The sequence below is a fragment of the Amblyomma maculatum genome, chromosome 1 (genome assembly GCF_055883805.1).
Source record: "Amblyomma maculatum isolate TAMU_Amacu chromosome 1, ASM5588380v1, whole genome shotgun sequence".
Lineage (NCBI taxonomy): Eukaryota > Metazoa > Arthropoda > Arachnida > Ixodida > Ixodidae > Amblyomma > Amblyomma maculatum.
The window spans coordinates 145,142,609-145,160,276 of record NC_139344.1 but is presented as its reverse complement, the minus strand read 5'-3'; the positions used below and the strand labels follow the sequence as shown (position 1 = coordinate 145,160,276).

The window sequence follows — 17,668 nt, the reverse complement described above, 5'->3', positions numbered from 1 at the left end:
GTCATTTCAGTTTGATGAAAAATGGGCAGTTATACATAGCTCATATCCGAATTTGTAACTAGTGATAATTTAAGAAAAAAAAGAGGGAGGAAAAGAAATTAAAAATACACACACCTATGCAGAGGGTCGAACCTGAACCCTGCATAAAACGAGCGAAGAGATCCACGCTTTGTACCACTGAGCCACGACACAAGTCAAAGTGATGCATTTTGTTGGATTTTCTTGCAGCAGACTACGTCCGTACCTTCTGCTGCATTGACTGCTATGTATGAAACAGAGTATAGCCGTGTCTTACAATGATTACAAGCAAAGGTTAGTGTTTAATACAATGCTAATGAGCAATGCAGGTTTTCATTAGCATCAATCTGTGGGAAGACTTTGTTGAAAATAAAACATTAAAATTACGCAACTTCATAATCTTCTACAACGGATAGACCACATGTTCTGATTAAATACTAAATCTATGACATGTAACTTACTGATGTGAGTTGTATTTCTTTTCCTTTTCGGCTTGTGAACTGTGCTTTGAAGTTGGAACTAGCACTAGCCTTATAGCTACAGGTCCAAGCACTATTGTAGGTTGGTGTATTGTAATAAATAGAGAATCCTTATTGAAAAAAAGTCAGTCACAGAAGTCACCAAACTGGCTGATTTAAACATGGATGCGGAATGCAGCTTTCTTCTTTAAATTACGTAATTCGACAAGTGTATGCCATAACTGTTCAATCTCTAACGGCTTTTTTTTTAAGGCTTTCTTAATCTTGATACTGGTGTTTTGGCAGTGACTACTGGTCGCATTCTGCCTGCTGGAAAATTCTTTCCTGCACATTCAGCATATTTTTAATTGGTACCAGTTTTTTTGGGCATTTTACTTGCTCATATTGTACTAGTTCACATGGCCTCCAGAAAAAGGTTGATATAACAATGATAAATCCTGCAGTCATATACAGCATCACAATTCATACGTGCACTATTTCTGAACATACACAGAGAAAGCGACCAAAATAACAGGAGCTAAGCAGACCTCTTTGAACTGGGATGAAAATTTAAAATATTGCAATAATGATTAGATCTCCAGCAAATTGCTAACACTGCTCAGTGACATTGCTGACATTACAGGGAAAGATGTAAAACACTGCTACAAGAGAAGAGGTTACAAAGTATGTTGTTAAACATACTGTTAAAGGGATTCGGCTGCCCCTACATCGTAGAATTATAACTTACCGTTTCTCTCTGTGTACACTTTCCAGTTCTTGCTGTTTCTGCTCCACCTTTGAATGCAGGTGAGCAATCTGTTGCTCATACTCTTCTTGAAGGTTTCCTTCCACTTCTCGCCTTCAACAAAGTGAAAATAAGCTGTGCTGTAGCAATGCCTTTCTCCTAAAGTATAGAAATTAATTTTCACAGTTTAATCGCACAAAGTTTTAGATAAGTATGTAAGTAGAAAAAAAAATGTTCTGTCTGGGCAAAATTTTGTCAGAAGACATACTGGAAAGAATTTTTTGTGCTAAGCTGAGCTAAAGTGGCAAAATTTCACAAGCCTTCAAAGCAAACTTTTACACAATAAGAGCAGTATTCTTGATGGCAATGGACAGTCCACTGCAGAAACAATGGAACTAGGATAAAACATAACTTATCAAATATCAAACCTAGACTGCATACAAAACAGTCAATACCTTTTAGTACATGAATATGTTAAGTTTACGATAAACATGAATTCCAATCATTCAAATAGCCGCTGCACTGGTATTGTGACAGAAAAGAAGCACGCTGTGCTCCTTTTACAGGAATTAGCATTGGTGGTGAGAACTGGTTAATCATCTGCACTTGCTTGGTATGAGAAGCAGACTGCTAGCAGGGATAAGACCATGTCGAAAATAAACAGACATACCGCTAAAGTCACAAAATGAGTCTCATCATCATCATCATCATCAGCCTGATTATACCCACTGCAGGGCGAAGGCCTCTCCCATATTTCTCCACTTAACCCAGTTCTGTGCTAGCTGCATCCACTTGACCCCTGCGAACTTCTTAATCTTATCCGCCCACCTAACTTTCTGCCGCCCCCTGCTACGCTTTCCTTCCCTTGGAATCCAGTTTGTTACCCTAAGCGACCATCGGTTATCCTCTCTTCGCACTACATGTCCTGCCCATGCCCATTTCTTCTTCTTAATTTCTACTAGAATGTCGTTAACTTGAGTTATTTCTCTGACCCACTCTGCACGCTTTCTATCTCTTAATGTTACCCCTACCATTTTTCATTCCATAGCCCTCTGGGTTGTCCTCAACTTAAATAGAACTCTCTTGGTTAGCCTCCACGTTTCAGCCCCATAGGTGAGTACAGTCTAAGAAGCTTCAATGAGGCTCATACAGCTGGAGTTGTTTATGCAGCTTCATTTTGGAATGAGTGAGGAAACAGAGCCGAAAAATGGGACAGAATAAAACAAGTTGCAGACATAGTGACATTATTGCCTCACTCTGTCCCATTTTTCAGCTCTGTACCAACACACTTTTTTAGAACTGTGCACCAACCAGCCCAATTCAACACCTTTCTGATGTTCACCCGGGCAGTTTTCTTGTCCCTTTTTGTACTGATGTTTATGCTTGTAAAAGCTGGTCAAAGACACAGGGCCTCTTACTGTGCTCCTATTAGCAATGTCCCGCATCAACTATGGTCACCCTTATCTCATCAAATTCTGTTAACGTCAGGACCCAAGCAAAATGAATATGCATAAAAAACAAAAGCGCTCACACATACACTGCAACTTAGCTTGCATACTTTGAACTGTGCTGGCACGGGAAAGCACAGACCAACACATTCAACAATGATATTACCACAGAACAAAAGTTGGTGCAAACTTTCCTTGCACAGAGTTGAATACCATCAAAGTACAAATGATGGCTGGTCAGAAAAAAATGAAAGATCCAGAAAACCATTATTGGGCAAAGGTTACTACAGTACTGGCAGACGCTTAAACCCTACAACCCTACTACAATGAAAACCATTGCAGCAATTTTTGCTAAAATGAAGTGTATCCAAATTCCTGTCAGCTAATGCCAGGACACCCAGCCCCCCTTCCCCCAGACAAGCTAATTTTGAAGCAGGGTTCAGCCTTAATGAAGTTTAGGCTCGAGCATTTTGAAGCAGCTCAGGAAACAGTGGTAAAGCCATTTTTGGAGCAGCTTTGGAGCAATAACAAGAGTTTTGGAGCATTCGAATTATGTTTCAGAGCTGAAATATTTTTAACAACTGCAATTTTCAATTCCTGACATATAAAAATTCCCTGTAATTATGTCTGACAACCAACTAGCTTGGCAGTTAACTCTCTTTAAGTATCTGCTTGTTTTCACAGCAGAATCATTAGAACTTGTGTATATTTTTGTTGCCAGACAAGTTTTAATAACTCGAGGTAGTCCACAATGATTGCTTTACTAGCTGCTCTCCAACTTCTCTTACGGTCGACGATTCAACAAAGTGGGAGAAGGTGCTACATCAAGTCCAAACATTTTTTGGCACTGAATTCTCTCCAAACACTCGTGGCTTGTTTTATATCTACTTGTGAACAAGCATTTATTATGCTCTATGCTTTTTAGGTTCATGAAAACTTTATATGTATCAGGCCCAGCGCGAGATGCATTATACCTCTGCCACCAGTGTGCTGCAATCATTTCAGAGGCCCTACAGTGTGCACACGCAACTCATAGCAGTCCTGCTGTGCTTCTCACGGTCGCTTCGTCGAATTGCATCGGATTATATTCCTGTTGTAGGTGATATCATTAATGGCCCACCGTACAGCAAAAACCCATGTTCTGCAAAATTAGATAGCAGAACACCGGGCAGCTGGTTTGGAGCAGTTTTGGAGATTATATTGCATTTTGGAGTAGGATGGAGCAGCACTTTGAATAGTTCAGGATAGTGTTCCAAGCAGATTGGCACACATGAGTGCATGCTCATATCGTTGCCATACACCCTCCACAGTGCAATCTTTTTTCAAATTTCTGCTGTCCATTTCCCCATTTCTGGTCCTCTGCCAGGCAGATGGCAGTGTTTTTCCTCTGTAGTGTGTTTTCTGCCTGAGCTTGTGGGATTCGGGCTTGCTGCGGCTGCCCTTTGCGCGGTCGCCGCCCGCTTCCCAGTTGTTCTCCTCGTTCCCTTTCTCCCGCCTGAGGCGGCGGAGAGAGGCTCGGACGACATGTCACTGTCGTTCGGGCCACAGCTCCGGCCTGGCGTCCCAGTGGCTGTTCCCATTGGCACCTTTTGGCAGGAACACAGCACCGCTTCGACGGTCGTGCGGAGCTCAGGGAGAGACCCCTCCGAGACATCGCAAGGTGCGTACGCAACTGTTCTTGTCTGCCGGCCTTTGTCCGCGCAGACCAGTGTGTACTCGAGTTCGTCTGCTCCGGGTCGTACCTGAGAACGAAGCTCGAGCCTGTCGATCGTGATCCAACGATCCGCAACAGGCGTACCTTGCGGTGGTTGCCCACTCTCTCAAAGGAACCCTTTGGTCACTGCGAGAGAGAGAGATCACAGCACGCCCTTGCGTGCTTGTGGCGCGCACTCAGTGTCACGTCGTGCGCGCAGGGGAGCCTTGCTCCTCGCGCACTCCCTTGACACGGTGACTGAGTATGTGTGTGTATGTGCGTTTTGTATATACGTGTGTGTGTGTGTGCGTGTGTGTGTGTGTGCCGCTGGAGGATGGCGTTTCAATAAACGTCTCCTTTGTGAACTTTGAGGTATGTGTCCTTGCAGCGAAGTGCTCTCCTCCCAGTGGAAGTTGAGTGCGCGCTGCGGTGTTTCAGTGTGCGCGTGGTGACGGCTGATCGGGGCTTCGGCTCGCACGACACTCGAACCCGCGGTGGTTGGTGGCCTATGCCCACGTAGAAATCGTTGGACAGCACATCGGCCGAGCCGGTCACCTTGACGATCATGCTTATGCGCCATGCCTGCCGCCCCCTGCGCGGCACTCGGCAAAGGCACTGAAACATGCTACATGGTTATTCGGACCACCCTGCGGTGCTACCGTTGACCATATGCCTCCGCTGTTTCAGCTTTACGCCGTTGCGGAAGCAATGTGCGCGACGCTGCCGCTGCCGGCATCTCCGCACAACAGCACCCGTACCCCGCTTGCAGTCATTTCTGTTCGGGGAACGGCGAGGCGTCGGCCGGGCTCCCTCTGGAAACCGCACCGACAGCGCGCTCAGTTGGCTGATGCGGCTCTGTGAACTTGCGAGCTGGCTGGTGCGCCATTCTCTCCTGGTACAGCATTTCGACTTTTCGGTGCAGTATCTTAAGGGGAGAACAAACGTGGTAGCTGACGCGCTCTCCCGTGCTCCACTCGCCCGCGACGGCGTCTTTACGCCGGCAGGCGAAGGGGGCGAAACAGCGGACGAGCCGCAGATCGGCACGGAGGGGACGCCCACAGACGGGTTCCCCATTCCGCTATCCGGGTAAGCAGCGCTTCGCAAAGCAGGCGAGGGTGAAAGCTCTTTGTGAGCACATCTGAAACGCCGATGCCAGCGGAAGCTTTGCTGCGAACCTGCGGGGGGACGAAACCAGGCTCTCCTTTGGGATGACTGGGATCGTTTTCAGTCATGAAGAGCTACGACGGTCCAGCAAAATGACCCGTTTTGTCGCGATGTCAGCGACGGTCTCTGGGAGACGAAGCGCCGTTACGCTGCTTGTATTGCAGCGGGCGCAGCGCCGTTACGCTACTTGTATTGAGCGGGCGCAGGGGGGCACGAGCCAGCGTGTGTCGCGGCGTGCCTCGGGGATTCATGTTTGCTGGGCCATGACGGGCTCGCGCTGAAATACATAGTCACGGATGATGAGTCCATGAACCATTTAAAGTGTCTGAGCGGCGCTCTGTTGCGTTTTCTCTCATGACAAACCACTGGCTGGTCATCTGAGTGGCTCCAAGGTTTCAAGAAACTGAGTCAATCGGTGACTGCAGCCCGGCATGAAGCGCAACATTTTCCGCTGCTGCCGTTCCTGTCATGTCTGTCAAATGGAAAAGTCAAGGGGTGGCAAGCCACCGGGAATGATGAAACCAACTGACAGCGTGCGTCCGTGGCAGATGGCCACCTGCGATTTCATGGGGCATTTCCCCAGTAACAAGCAGGGGGTCATTGCTGGAGAAGCCGTGCCTACATCGCAGACTGAAAGCCCATATGCGTAACGGTCTAACGAGCTTGCGCTGGTGCCCATTGTCACCACAGGCAAGTGCCAAGGCACAACCGATGCGGTGGAACGCAGCCGTGCCCCACACCGGTACAAGGTGAGGCGACATTCACCTGTGTGATTGATGCCGGACGACGGGCCTTTTCCGCATATCGCCTCACCGAGCGAGCTTGCTCGTCGAACCCTACCCAGAAGCAAGGTTGGTCTCTCTTTTCTAGCTCGCTCAGTTCCAGCCTTTGTATTTTATTTTGTTTTTGTGTCTCTTCACATTTTTCGCTTTCTTTTGTTTCCGTTCTTGCTCCTTATCTTGTAAATATTGTACAGTGAGTGCCTTCTTTTGTACAGCGCGTCTTCTCTCCTCTTTCTCCTTGAAACTGCGAGGGTTGCTCATTAGGCAGCCCGACGCGCGGCTTTTCCAGTGTGTGTGGAAAGGAAGTTGGGGCCGTTTGGGGACGGGGAGCATGGACGATGCCCATTTTCACCCAAGGCCGCCGCGGTTGCGAAGGTGCTCGGGACAGGTTCGCCGCTGAAGGTCGGCATCACCCTTTGTTTGGTGTGTGAGTGGCTGTGCGTGTGCGTGCCTAGGCGTGGAGGCGACGACGTCGCGCCATGTGTGTTTGCCGGCGTGTGCGGAGTGCGGTGGAAAGGAAGCCCCGCGCGGTCTTCCCATGTGCGCCTTGGATCGCCACGGAGTCACGGACTTTCCACGCCTGGGGCCCCTTCTGCGTGTTCCCTGTTCCTGCACCTAACCTGCACCACCACTGACGGAGATCGTTTGCAGCCAACGATGAACGTTGGCCACCCAGAAGTCAACGAGCGGTGAGTCACCGCAGGCTCCCTGAGGTGCACCGACGAACTTTGGGACTTCTGTACATAGTTGTGTTCTGTATATAGTTGTTGTTACTTCGCCTTCGGAACTTGTGGAACTTTGTACATTATGCTTCATGTCATCTTGTTTTCTTTTGTTTGTTTTTTTGTGCGCCTTGCTAATGTTTGTCTTTTTTGAGTGTCTGTCTTTTCGAGATCTTTTTGGCTGGAGCTGAAGCGTAGTTGACTTGTTGCGTGATGATAGCATTCTTTTCTTCATGCTGGGGACCTGCCGCGTGCTTTCACTGATGGGTAGGAGGGCAATTAAGGAGAGGAGGATGTGGGATTCGGGCTTGCTGCGGCTGCCCTTTGCGCGGCCGCCGCGCGCTTCCCAGTTGTTCTCCTCGTTCCCTTTCTCCCGCCTGAGGCGGCGGAGAGAGGCTCGGACGACTTGTCACTGTCGTTCGGGCCACAGCTCCGCCCTGGCGTCCCAGTGGCTGTTCCCATTGGCGCCTTTTGGCGGGAACACGGCAGCGCTTCTACGGCCGCGCTCACGCGACCGTCCGAGCGGAGCTCAGGGAGAGACCCCTCCGAGACATCGCAAGGTGCGTACGCAACTGTTCTTGTCTGCCGGCCTTTGTCCGCGCAGACCAGTGTGAACTCGAGTTCGTCTGCTCCGGGTTGTACCTGAGAGCGAAGCTCGAGCCTGTCGATCGTGATCCAACGATCCGCGACAGGCGTACCTTGCGGTGGTTGCCCACTCTCTCTCAAAGGAACCCTTTGGTCACTGCGAGAGAGAGAGATCACAGCACGCCCTTGAGTGCTTGCGGCATGCACTCCGTGTCACGTCGTGCACGCAGGGGAGCCTTGCTCCTCGCGCGCTCCCTTGACACGGTGACTGAGTATGTGTATGTATGTGCGTTTTGTGTGTGTGTGTGTGTGTGTGTGTGTGTGTGTGTGTGTGTGTGTGTGTGTGTGTGTGTGTGTGTGTGTGTGTGTGTGTGTGTGTGTGTGTGTGTGTGTGTGTGTGTGTGTGTGTGTGTGTGTGTGTGTGTGTGTGTGTGTGCGTGCGTGCGTGCCGCTGGAGGATGGCGTTTCAATAAACATCTCCTTTGTGAACTTGGAGGTTTGTGTCCTTGCAGCGAAGTGCTCTCCTCCTGGTGGAGGTTGAGTGCGCGCTGCGGTGTTTCAGTGTGCGCGTGGTGACGGCTGATCGGGGCTTCAGCTCGCGCGACGCTCGAACCCGCGTTGGTTGGTGGCCTATGCCCATATAGAAACCACAAGCTTCACCTGATCACATGCATCAGTTGGCCAGATTGGGCACACAGTGACCAAAAAGAAGGAAGATGCAATGGCATGGCAGGCAATCGTAAAACACTGCCTTGAGATGCCTAGCAATTAAGAAGTTGAAATAATAAATTTTTTTTCGGCTAAATTTTATTTTTCAGGCTGCCTAATTTTTTGCAAGCATGAAAATTTTCTGCAAAGCCTATACATTCAAAATGCACGGTATCAAACACTAAAAATATTACAACAGCTGAAAAATGAGTATGGGCAGTGCATCGTGGCATTAATTGATGCAGCAATGAAAGATGCAGCTCAAGATGACTAGATTTAACACTTTTACTGTTTTTGTCGTACGAATGCTGCGGCCGCATTCCATCCTGCGGCGTTTTTGCTATACGGGTACTGCGCTAAACCCATAACATTTCAAAAAATTTGACACGGGGTGAGCTTTTTTTTTTTTTTTTCGGAATATTCGACAGTCAACGGGTTAAAGATAAAAACTCTTCATGCACAACTTCGTCAATTTATCACTGGATTAGACTGAAATCACAGCAATAGAGTTTCCACTTCAGTGAAATTTCCTGCAAACCTACCTCAATTTTGCTTTGTACTTCTCATCCTCTGTTTGGTCCTGCATGCTCTGGTAAGGAAACAGAAAATAAGAACTATTAAGATCAGAGCTGCATATACAAATACACATAGCTTCTTGCCAGTGCAGCAGCTTTCATCAAACCGGAAAGGCATGGTACCATTCAAAGAACTAAAGTTGCACTTTAAAGCAGTCCTGAAGCATATGGTAACTTTTAAAACATGGTAATCTAACCAACCCAGCCATAATACCAAATACTGATGAACATCAGAGCCAAATGCAGCTGCTCTATATATAGCATGGTACATGCTTCCTCCAAAAACCTTGTGTCTTTCCAAACCCTATGCTTTTTCACATGGCTACTATATTATTTATTATATTATTTCAGTTGCTATCATAATACGACAGATAAATAGTAGCTATTGCTGGCTTTTAGTGTCGCGAACAGCAAGTGCCAATAGGACCAAAGCAACAGAGAAAGGCAATGCCAACATGGAAGGCTGAATGCCTAAGCTGGCAGAGCATAATTCGGTTACATGGATATGTATATAACACAATCACTAGACATGGCACTGCTGAGGGGAACTGCTAATCACAGGTAATTCGAATGACACAAGTGCCCCTAAATTTTTTTTAATGTGCCGAATTATACAAGTGCAGCTTCAAGTTTCTTGAAGACATAGCGCAAAAAAGACGGGGACAATTAACATAAGAAACTGTCTTCAAGAAACTGCTACTAGCTAGCCCAAACCAAACATCTGTTGCAGTTTCAAGTTTTCTGCCTTCTCAACAGAGCCCTGTATAAGAAAGGAGAGTAATAACCAAAAAAAAAAGCATATAATGAGCAAGTGATGAGAACACTTTGGCAGCATCGGCAAATGTTGTTCCTGCATAGCAGAGAGGTATCAATAGATAATGCATCAGTTCAGGCATTAGGATTAATACATTAGCGTTTCAACTTCTGGAGGGGGTATGTGAATAAATTAGAAATCTGCACGGCGTCAAAAAGATCGTAGGCAGTGTCTCTTTTACTGGAGTAGCTTCATTGCAGAATTGATGACAACACTATGAACACAAAGTAAGATATTTGAATTTTAAAACATAAGTTCACATTTGAATGCCCCACAGCCCGACTGCACTATTCTACTTGCCATGTCATAGACTAGTAGAAGGGCACATTTAATTCTTTGAGTCCAAATTCATTCCCACTGGACTTGAAATTCTCAGCAACTGTCCCTTTAAATGTAGTCTAAACATTCCAATAACAGATTGTCCATAGGCTCAAAGTATCCTCCAAAAGGAAGTGCAAGAAAGACAGCAGTACAAATGCGCACACATGAAGGCACATATACTGACATAAAAGCTTGTTCTGTTTTGTTGGACTGTGACAACATATATGAACATGTGAGCTGCTGCCTCAAGAAAATGTCTGCTAACAGTGTTTGCTACTGCAACAACGGTGCTGCCAAAGGTGCATTTCAGCCTTAGTGCAAAGCCATACACATGGTTTATTCAGGGAACACAGATATCAGGCAGTCTTATACAAAGTAAGTGCTCGCATCTCGTAGTTGCCACTACGCTGCCAAACAATTCCACCACTGTTATCATATTTACTCATGAATGTAGCTGCATGTACTAGCTGTATACATATTCATCATCGCCGACTCATTACCTGTCATAAACTGCTGTTCCATTCCAAAACTGCTCTACACTAGTTTTCTGTATATGCTAATTTTTAGACCCACCACTCTGCCTTGCCTCTCTAGGTCATTGATAATGATTTGCAATTCGTCCTATGAATTTTTAGCAAGGCAATGTAACCAGTGAATTGCAGATTACTGAGGTATCTTCTATAAACTCTTAACCCCAGTTATTCTCAATCCAGGTCTCAGAGTACCTCCTCAGAGCCCTGAATAGATCTTGCCTCCCTACCTCACACCCATTACTGGAATTTTATTCCTTTCTAAAATGAACAACTATGGAGGCACCCACCAGAAATATGTTGTATATCTACACGACTATTTTAAGCCTGGTTCTGCAATGCCTGCATGACTGCTCAGTAACAGCGGACAGTTACATCTTGCACACTGCTCTATCACCCAATTGAAAGAGTGAATGTGGTCTATTCTACCTAAGTCTGCCTGGTCCTTTGATTGGGTTCAAGGGTGTCCCCGTTCTATAAGCAACTATACCTTATAAAATGCCTTATAGGCAGTGAACAGCAAGCTGATAGTGTTTTGTAGTTTTTCAAGTCCTTGACATCCTTTTTTATGGGTTAGGATAATGTTAGCACTCTTCTAATATTCCAGAACCATCAATATGATGAAGTATGCATACACAGGGTGGCCAGTTTTTCTAGAGGCCAATTTTTCTCGTGCTGTACACATACTGCACTTAATAAAGCCAATTTACTAATTACTATGTTGAAGCCTGTGTCAGCGAGTTGTTGAAATATCCATGCTATCATTTGCGCACCATAAAATAGGAGCCATCTTCACCCAGAAATGCATGCACAGGCAGCACAGCAGCACAGCAGTGTCTTAAGCCAGCTCTAGCCATTAGCCATTTTTTTTTTTTTTTTTTTTTTTTTTTTTTTTTTTTTTTTTTTTTTTTTTTTTGCTTTTTTTGGACCCAGGGCTGCCTTCAGGCAGGCTGGAAGTTTATTGGAGTCCCGCATAAGCTGAAATTTCCAGTACTGTGCACACTACACAAACTATTATAGCACTAGACAATTTACACTTCTCAATACACAGGCACTCTTGAGATGCTGAATTTTGGCTGCATTTATCCAGAGCAGAAAATGTATGCAATCTTGTTCAGCAAATATATATTGTTGCAAGCCCAGCAAGATTTATACTTCTATATACAGTTGAACCTCCTTATAAGGGACATGCACTGGGGAGCAGTTTTGTCTCTTATATAAGAGGTCCCTTATAAGCAGGGTACCACATTCACATTTTCTAATCAGACGTTACTTCGGCGTAGGCATCTTACGGCTAAACTACGCAAAAAAGAAGGCTATATCCTATTGCAAAAGCATTACTATAGCTTTCATTTACATACTATTGCATTTGCTTGGTCGACCACCACACACTGACCACACCTCACAACTTTCTTACATTTATTTATTACTGAATTAGTTGTAAATCTTGGTCTGCTTCACGGCTGCACTGATGCTGTTCAACACAGCCTCTTCCAACTTGAGAATCGGACCAAGATCCTCATGGCCACTGGGCCAAAACTTTATATGTTGGTGAACTGTGTTTACAGTGTTTCCAAAGTGCGATCACGATGTGATGTGGCACCGCAACTAGCAATTTGCAACCAAGTTATGTGTCTCGTGACACTGCAAGAACACAAGTCACAAAACCGTCACGAAATCATAAAAGTAGCAAAAACTATAAAACATCACCAGCAGAAATATCACTTAGAAATTTATGCTTGTTTGAGAAAGGATAACAATGGCTGTGAGCAACTGCAAAGTGTGTAAATGTCGCTACTCAGACGAAAAATAAATGAAAAGCCAATGAGGCATTTCTGAATGGAGTTGAAACTGGTTGAATAGCAAACAGAGCAGCTTATTTGTCCTCGCCAGAGCAGAACTACTTCTGTATTTATGTCATTTATTTTCGTCTTGGCTTGGCTATGTCCCGCTTTCTAGGCACAATGACTTATGTCAACAGCACCAGCACTCTTTGCATTTACCAGATAGATTTGTTGTTCATACTGAAATGCAGCATGATAGACAATTTCAGCTTTATTCTTCAGGCTAGTGGACACAACACTTCCGGTAATTTTTGATAGGAAGCTCCACTAATTGGAGAACCCAACGCACACTCCCAGTATGCTCGTGTAGATGTTCGCATGTGCAGTCACACTTGTGCTCTTCGTGGCAAGCCTGAAGACCTTCTCTACGTTGCATTCCCACTGCAGGCCCTTTTTTAGTCATTTCAGTTGTAATTAATAATGACGGCACAGGTGCGTCTCTTGTTTTCACTGTAGCTGCCGCTGAACCTGGCGATGGATGGTGCCACAATTAATGTTAAAATGTCTGTTACAAGCAAGACTGAGTACCAAATTTTAAGGCTAATTTGTCCTTTAGAGCCAATTGTCTTCTAATGTCTGTTAAAAAAGAAGTCCAAGTAATGAATGTCATAGGGCAGCCAACCATTTGGGTGAACGATGCCTCTTATACCCGATTGTCTGTTACGTCCATGTCTCTTATAACGCGGTTCAGCTATAGTAAGTTATACCTGAGCAATGCATCCTTTCAAATCAGCCTCTTTATGAAGTAATATGTGCTATTATATAATATTACCTAATAAAAATATACTAAAGCACTGCTCTAAAACTCACCTTAAGATACTTGTTCAGCTGATCTATATCCACATTATGCTGCCCCAGTAGTTCTAGCATGCGCTGGCACTCTTTCTCTTTTTCTTCGTTCTAGAACACACAAAAATAATGAGAAATTTGAATCTCTTGAAGTCATCATTGCACTTTGTTCAAACAGATACCTTAAGTTTTCATCAGGAAGAAAGTGATTAAATGAAACATAGGCATTTATTTTCCTACAGCAACAAACAGCACAATGCAAATACTTTGGCAATTTACACAAATCACAGGGCAAATTTGTGCTTCTTTTTTAAGGCGAAAGCCTTTAATGGCTCATGCTGTCGTGTACAAAATGTGTCCCACTTTTGCGGGGGCTCTGACTGGCCAAGGCAGGATGACATCATAGGTCTCGACCAATCACAGAGCACCACCACAGTATGCGTGAATGCATGCCTTATATGGCCATATGCTAATCAATGATCAATTACAAATGAATAACTAAATTAATCAATTAGGTGACAATGACCAATTAATTAGTCATCAATAATTTAAATGATCAATTAATTGCATACTTAATGACTCATTAATTACTTAATTAGTCCATGCCTACTTAATTACCTGCTAATTAGTGCCAGCTGCGTAGCAGAATGCGGCACTTAGGCTTTCGCCTTTCACTACTTTAGTCGCTGAAGTCCCTCATGTTTTTTTTTAAACATGCACTTGATGTGGCTTTATACTATATTAACACTGTAATTATGAACAAAAGTTAACAGGAAAAAATAATTTCTGCATGATTAGACCAAAACGCTCACTGAAAACCCTGGAAACATGAGAAGAAATGTGTACCAAGTAGTGGGTACAGAGTAATTATCTTTCCTTTTTCCATAATAACATCTCGTAAAATTCTGTCCATGATTGTGCATTATACAGTGTTCAAACACTGTGACACACGTGTGATCATTTTATTTTCATATTTACTGCCACAGATTTGACTTTTCAGATCCAAAGCATTGCTATGTTCATTCCCGTCAAAAATTTACAATCGCACACAGCACAAAAGTCGGCACGTCTCAACTGTAAGGCACAACAAAATGTGAAAGATTGTTATCTTAGAAGCGGAGTGTTCGATGCAAGACTCAACAGCTCAATAACGCCTACATAAACAGGTATTTGCCGTTTTCAGAGTACAGGTGCACAGCGCATGTGAAAACTTTAAATTATTAAATATGTACACTGTACCCTTAGCTACAGCCAGCAAAACTACAATGCACATAATTTTGCACCACTAAATTCTCTGCAGCATCGAAACACTGTCATACTGCAGTTGTTACATTTTTTCTCCATATTATTTATACAATCAATAATTTCTTCTAATACAAAATCATGATTGCCAAACAGGAATGATACACTCCAGAACAAATGTACTTAACCAGCTTGATTCACAAAACCATTTGCTCACCTTTATCTCCAAGCTGTCACGCTCAGACACAACTTGGTGAGCCTAGTAATAGAAAGGAAGCAAATACAAGTTTGCTTTATCTGCATACTATACAGGAATTTTGGGCAAATTAAGAAAGTTCTGCACCTGGTCATATAATCAAATTGTGGCTTGAACATCTTTCATCACTAACAGTGGACCACCTATTGGCCTCGAGATCGAGCAGAGTCGCCACCTTGCAGCTCAGCGGCGAAACCTACTCAGTGTGGATGCGTTTTCGCGTCGCGTGCCTGCCCTCAGTGATTTACGCGCGCGTGCGCCGTGTACAGGAGCGTTTTTGTTTGTTTCGCGGTTCCTGTAAACTTTTGCTTACCTATATGCCTCTTGCAAAATAAATATGAACAGTCTATAACCCCACGCTTCATTAAAAAAAATACTTGTCCGTATCGAGCATGTCATGCTTGAATAAGGACATCATCCATCGCAGTCTTCGGCGCTTGAGATCCTTTGACATGCAATGTCTCAAACGAAGTGGTACTGTCGTTACCGCCGTGTCAAAGCAAAACAGGTCGCTGCCGTCAATAAAAGTTAAAGCAAACGCTCAGAAATCGCATATTCCCGTTTCTGTTTGGAATACTGCAGCTACTAAAGCATATGCCACCGCAGACTGCTTCTGATAGCAGAATACAGTTTGAACAGACCACTCTATGCCTACTATGCCTTCTGTATTCACGCTAGAGTTGTGTGAGTACTTTATTTTATTTATTTTTTATTTTATTTTTTTTTTTTATTTATTTTTTTTTTTAACACCTCTGTCGCGGTGTCTCAGTGGTAAGGGCGCTCGACTGTTGGTTTCGAGAACGGGGGATTCAATCAACCTTTTCGAAAGGCGCTCCTCTGCTGTGGGATTTGACTGCACAATAAACAATCCCACGTGGTAAATGCGGTGTTAAAAATGAAAAAAACAAAACGACACCAAAACCAGCCTCTGCAATCATCCGCCATAACCGATGCCGCTTTCATGCGTTAAACCCGGGCCAATATGGATTTCAAAATAACGGCTTGAGGGGCTAGTTGGTGCTGCATCTTATTCAGAAATGTGGAGGAGTAGTGAAGAGGAAGTGTTTTCAGTTCCTATTACAGTTGGTAGTGTGCGCGTGTGTTGTGTATCTTCTCCTGTGTTTGTGTTTGTTGCGCCACATTTCTGAATAACAATATGGATTTCTTTTCTTTCTTTTTTTTTTTTTGTTGAAGGCTTCTGTGCATCCGTAAAAGTTTTAGTGAGCACATTTTGCTTTAGAGAAATGCTCGAATGTTTGAGAAACATACTTCCTGCACCTAATAGTTGCTCTAAATATTACATAATACACCTAGATTAATGTACTTTACTGGTAGCCTATTATAATCATTATAATCCCTTTTCGTCCAAGTGCTGTCTTCCGAGCAAACTCGTCGTTTCTGACAAGGGGAGTAAAACAGCTTCATGCGGGCTTAAATATCAGTTTAGTTCGGGAATAAATACATCTTTATAGTCGCATGATAAGATGACCTCCATTTCTTTCGGAATAGTTTTATATCCGACATCTGTTTTGGAAGCAGCCCTAATATTTTACTTCGCATAAGATTTAGTCACTGCTAAATAATTAGTGATAAAGAAATTTTCAGCCTGTAAAATTGCTTCCCAGAACATGACAGTGCCCATGCTCAGTTTATAACGATGTCTTCGAAGCAAGTAATTCATAGCTTGCACTTTAACGTTACTGAAAATTAATCGCTGATTATTGTAAATTCTGTCAAGTGTGTAAAAGTTCTCTAACACGGTGAAATTTATTGGCATTGCAAAACAAAATAATTACACTACTAATTTACCGTTATATATTAACATCACACACATCAGAAATCCCGTATACTTTCCTCGGTTTCAGGAAATCATTTACAGTTAGTGGCGCATGAAGTAATACACTATCACATTCTATGACAATGGCCGCAAAAAGCATCTCGGAAAATTCAATCCACTCAGCGCTGTACACGTGAACAATCAGCTTTCCTGTGCGGCGAGGTTTCCTGTATAGTGTCGCGTGATCTCATTTTTGGGGAATACTTGTGCGTGGTTGTCTGGGCCAGAGTTGATGTGCACTCAGTCTAAAGCAACTCTCCATGCAGTGCGCTGCCAGTACTACATTTAACTTTAATCCTCGAGTCAAGTACGATATAATGAACCAGGCTTTCTCGATTCAATCTAAAGTACTGCAGGTATCTGCGTGGGTTTGACACTAAATTTCCGGTCTCACTCGCATGAGACACGCGCAAACTGTTTAGAAGTCGATAAGAAAAACAAAGCGGTCATTAGGCAGGCCCAAGCATTAGGCGCGTGAGCGCGGTACAGCGCAAGAAACGTGCAAAATAAATCTGGAAGACTGGTGGTTGCGTGCATTGTTCTCCTAAAATCCGCTCTTCTTCTGCTGCATTGTCGAAATCCTTGGATCTTTTTCTGCAATATTGCAGAAATACTGCAGAAGACACGTTTTCATCGCCAACAAACTCGCCGTAAACTCGGAAGCAGACCTACGCAGCGTGCGTTTCTGCGAGCGCCGCCGGCTGCCGATCCACACTACCGGAGTGACGGTGGCGCCACCTCTAGGTCGATCTCGCGGCGAATAGCATGGCCAGCTTTTCAACTGCTCCACTCATGATATACCCTCCACGGCAACTAAAGTTTGTTAATGTTTTCAAATAACTAAACAATAACTAAAAATACCATAAAACAACCCCTAAAATACCAAGTTTTCACCTCACCACACCACAAAATGGGGTTTTATTTTTAGGCACACTTTCTAGCATTTCATCTGCTTTTAATTTTCTACTCTCAAGCTACAACAGCCCGCCACAGTGGCTCAGTGGCTTTAGCATTCCGTCGCTGATCCTGAGGTTGCGGGCTTCATCCCAGCCATAGCAGCCATATTTTGGTGGAGGCAATGACACCCATGTGTCTTTGCCACTGCACATTAAAGAACCCCAGGTGGTCTAAATTAAT

General features: G+C 44.3%; 1 protein-coding gene across 8 annotated transcripts in view; it reads right to left on the bottom strand.

The window, feature by feature from the left end:
- LOC146204252 (uncharacterized) overlaps positions 1 to 17,668 on the bottom strand; it is a 67,397-nt gene that overhangs the window by 23,506 nt on the left and 26,223 nt on the right. For all 8 annotated transcript variants that reach the window (XM_084589200.1, XM_084589197.1, XM_084589195.1 and 5 more), the window contains 4 exons: positions 14,656 to 14,697; positions 13,218 to 13,307; positions 8,866 to 8,912; positions 1,225 to 1,335 (listed from right to left, as the gene is read on the bottom strand). In XM_084589200.1, the coding sequence (XP_084445326.1) occupies positions 1,225 to 1,335; positions 8,866 to 8,912; positions 13,218 to 13,307; positions 14,656 to 14,697 (290 nt within the window). The remainder of the gene's footprint in view (positions 1 to 1,224; positions 1,336 to 8,865; positions 8,913 to 13,217; positions 13,308 to 14,655; positions 14,698 to 17,668) is intronic.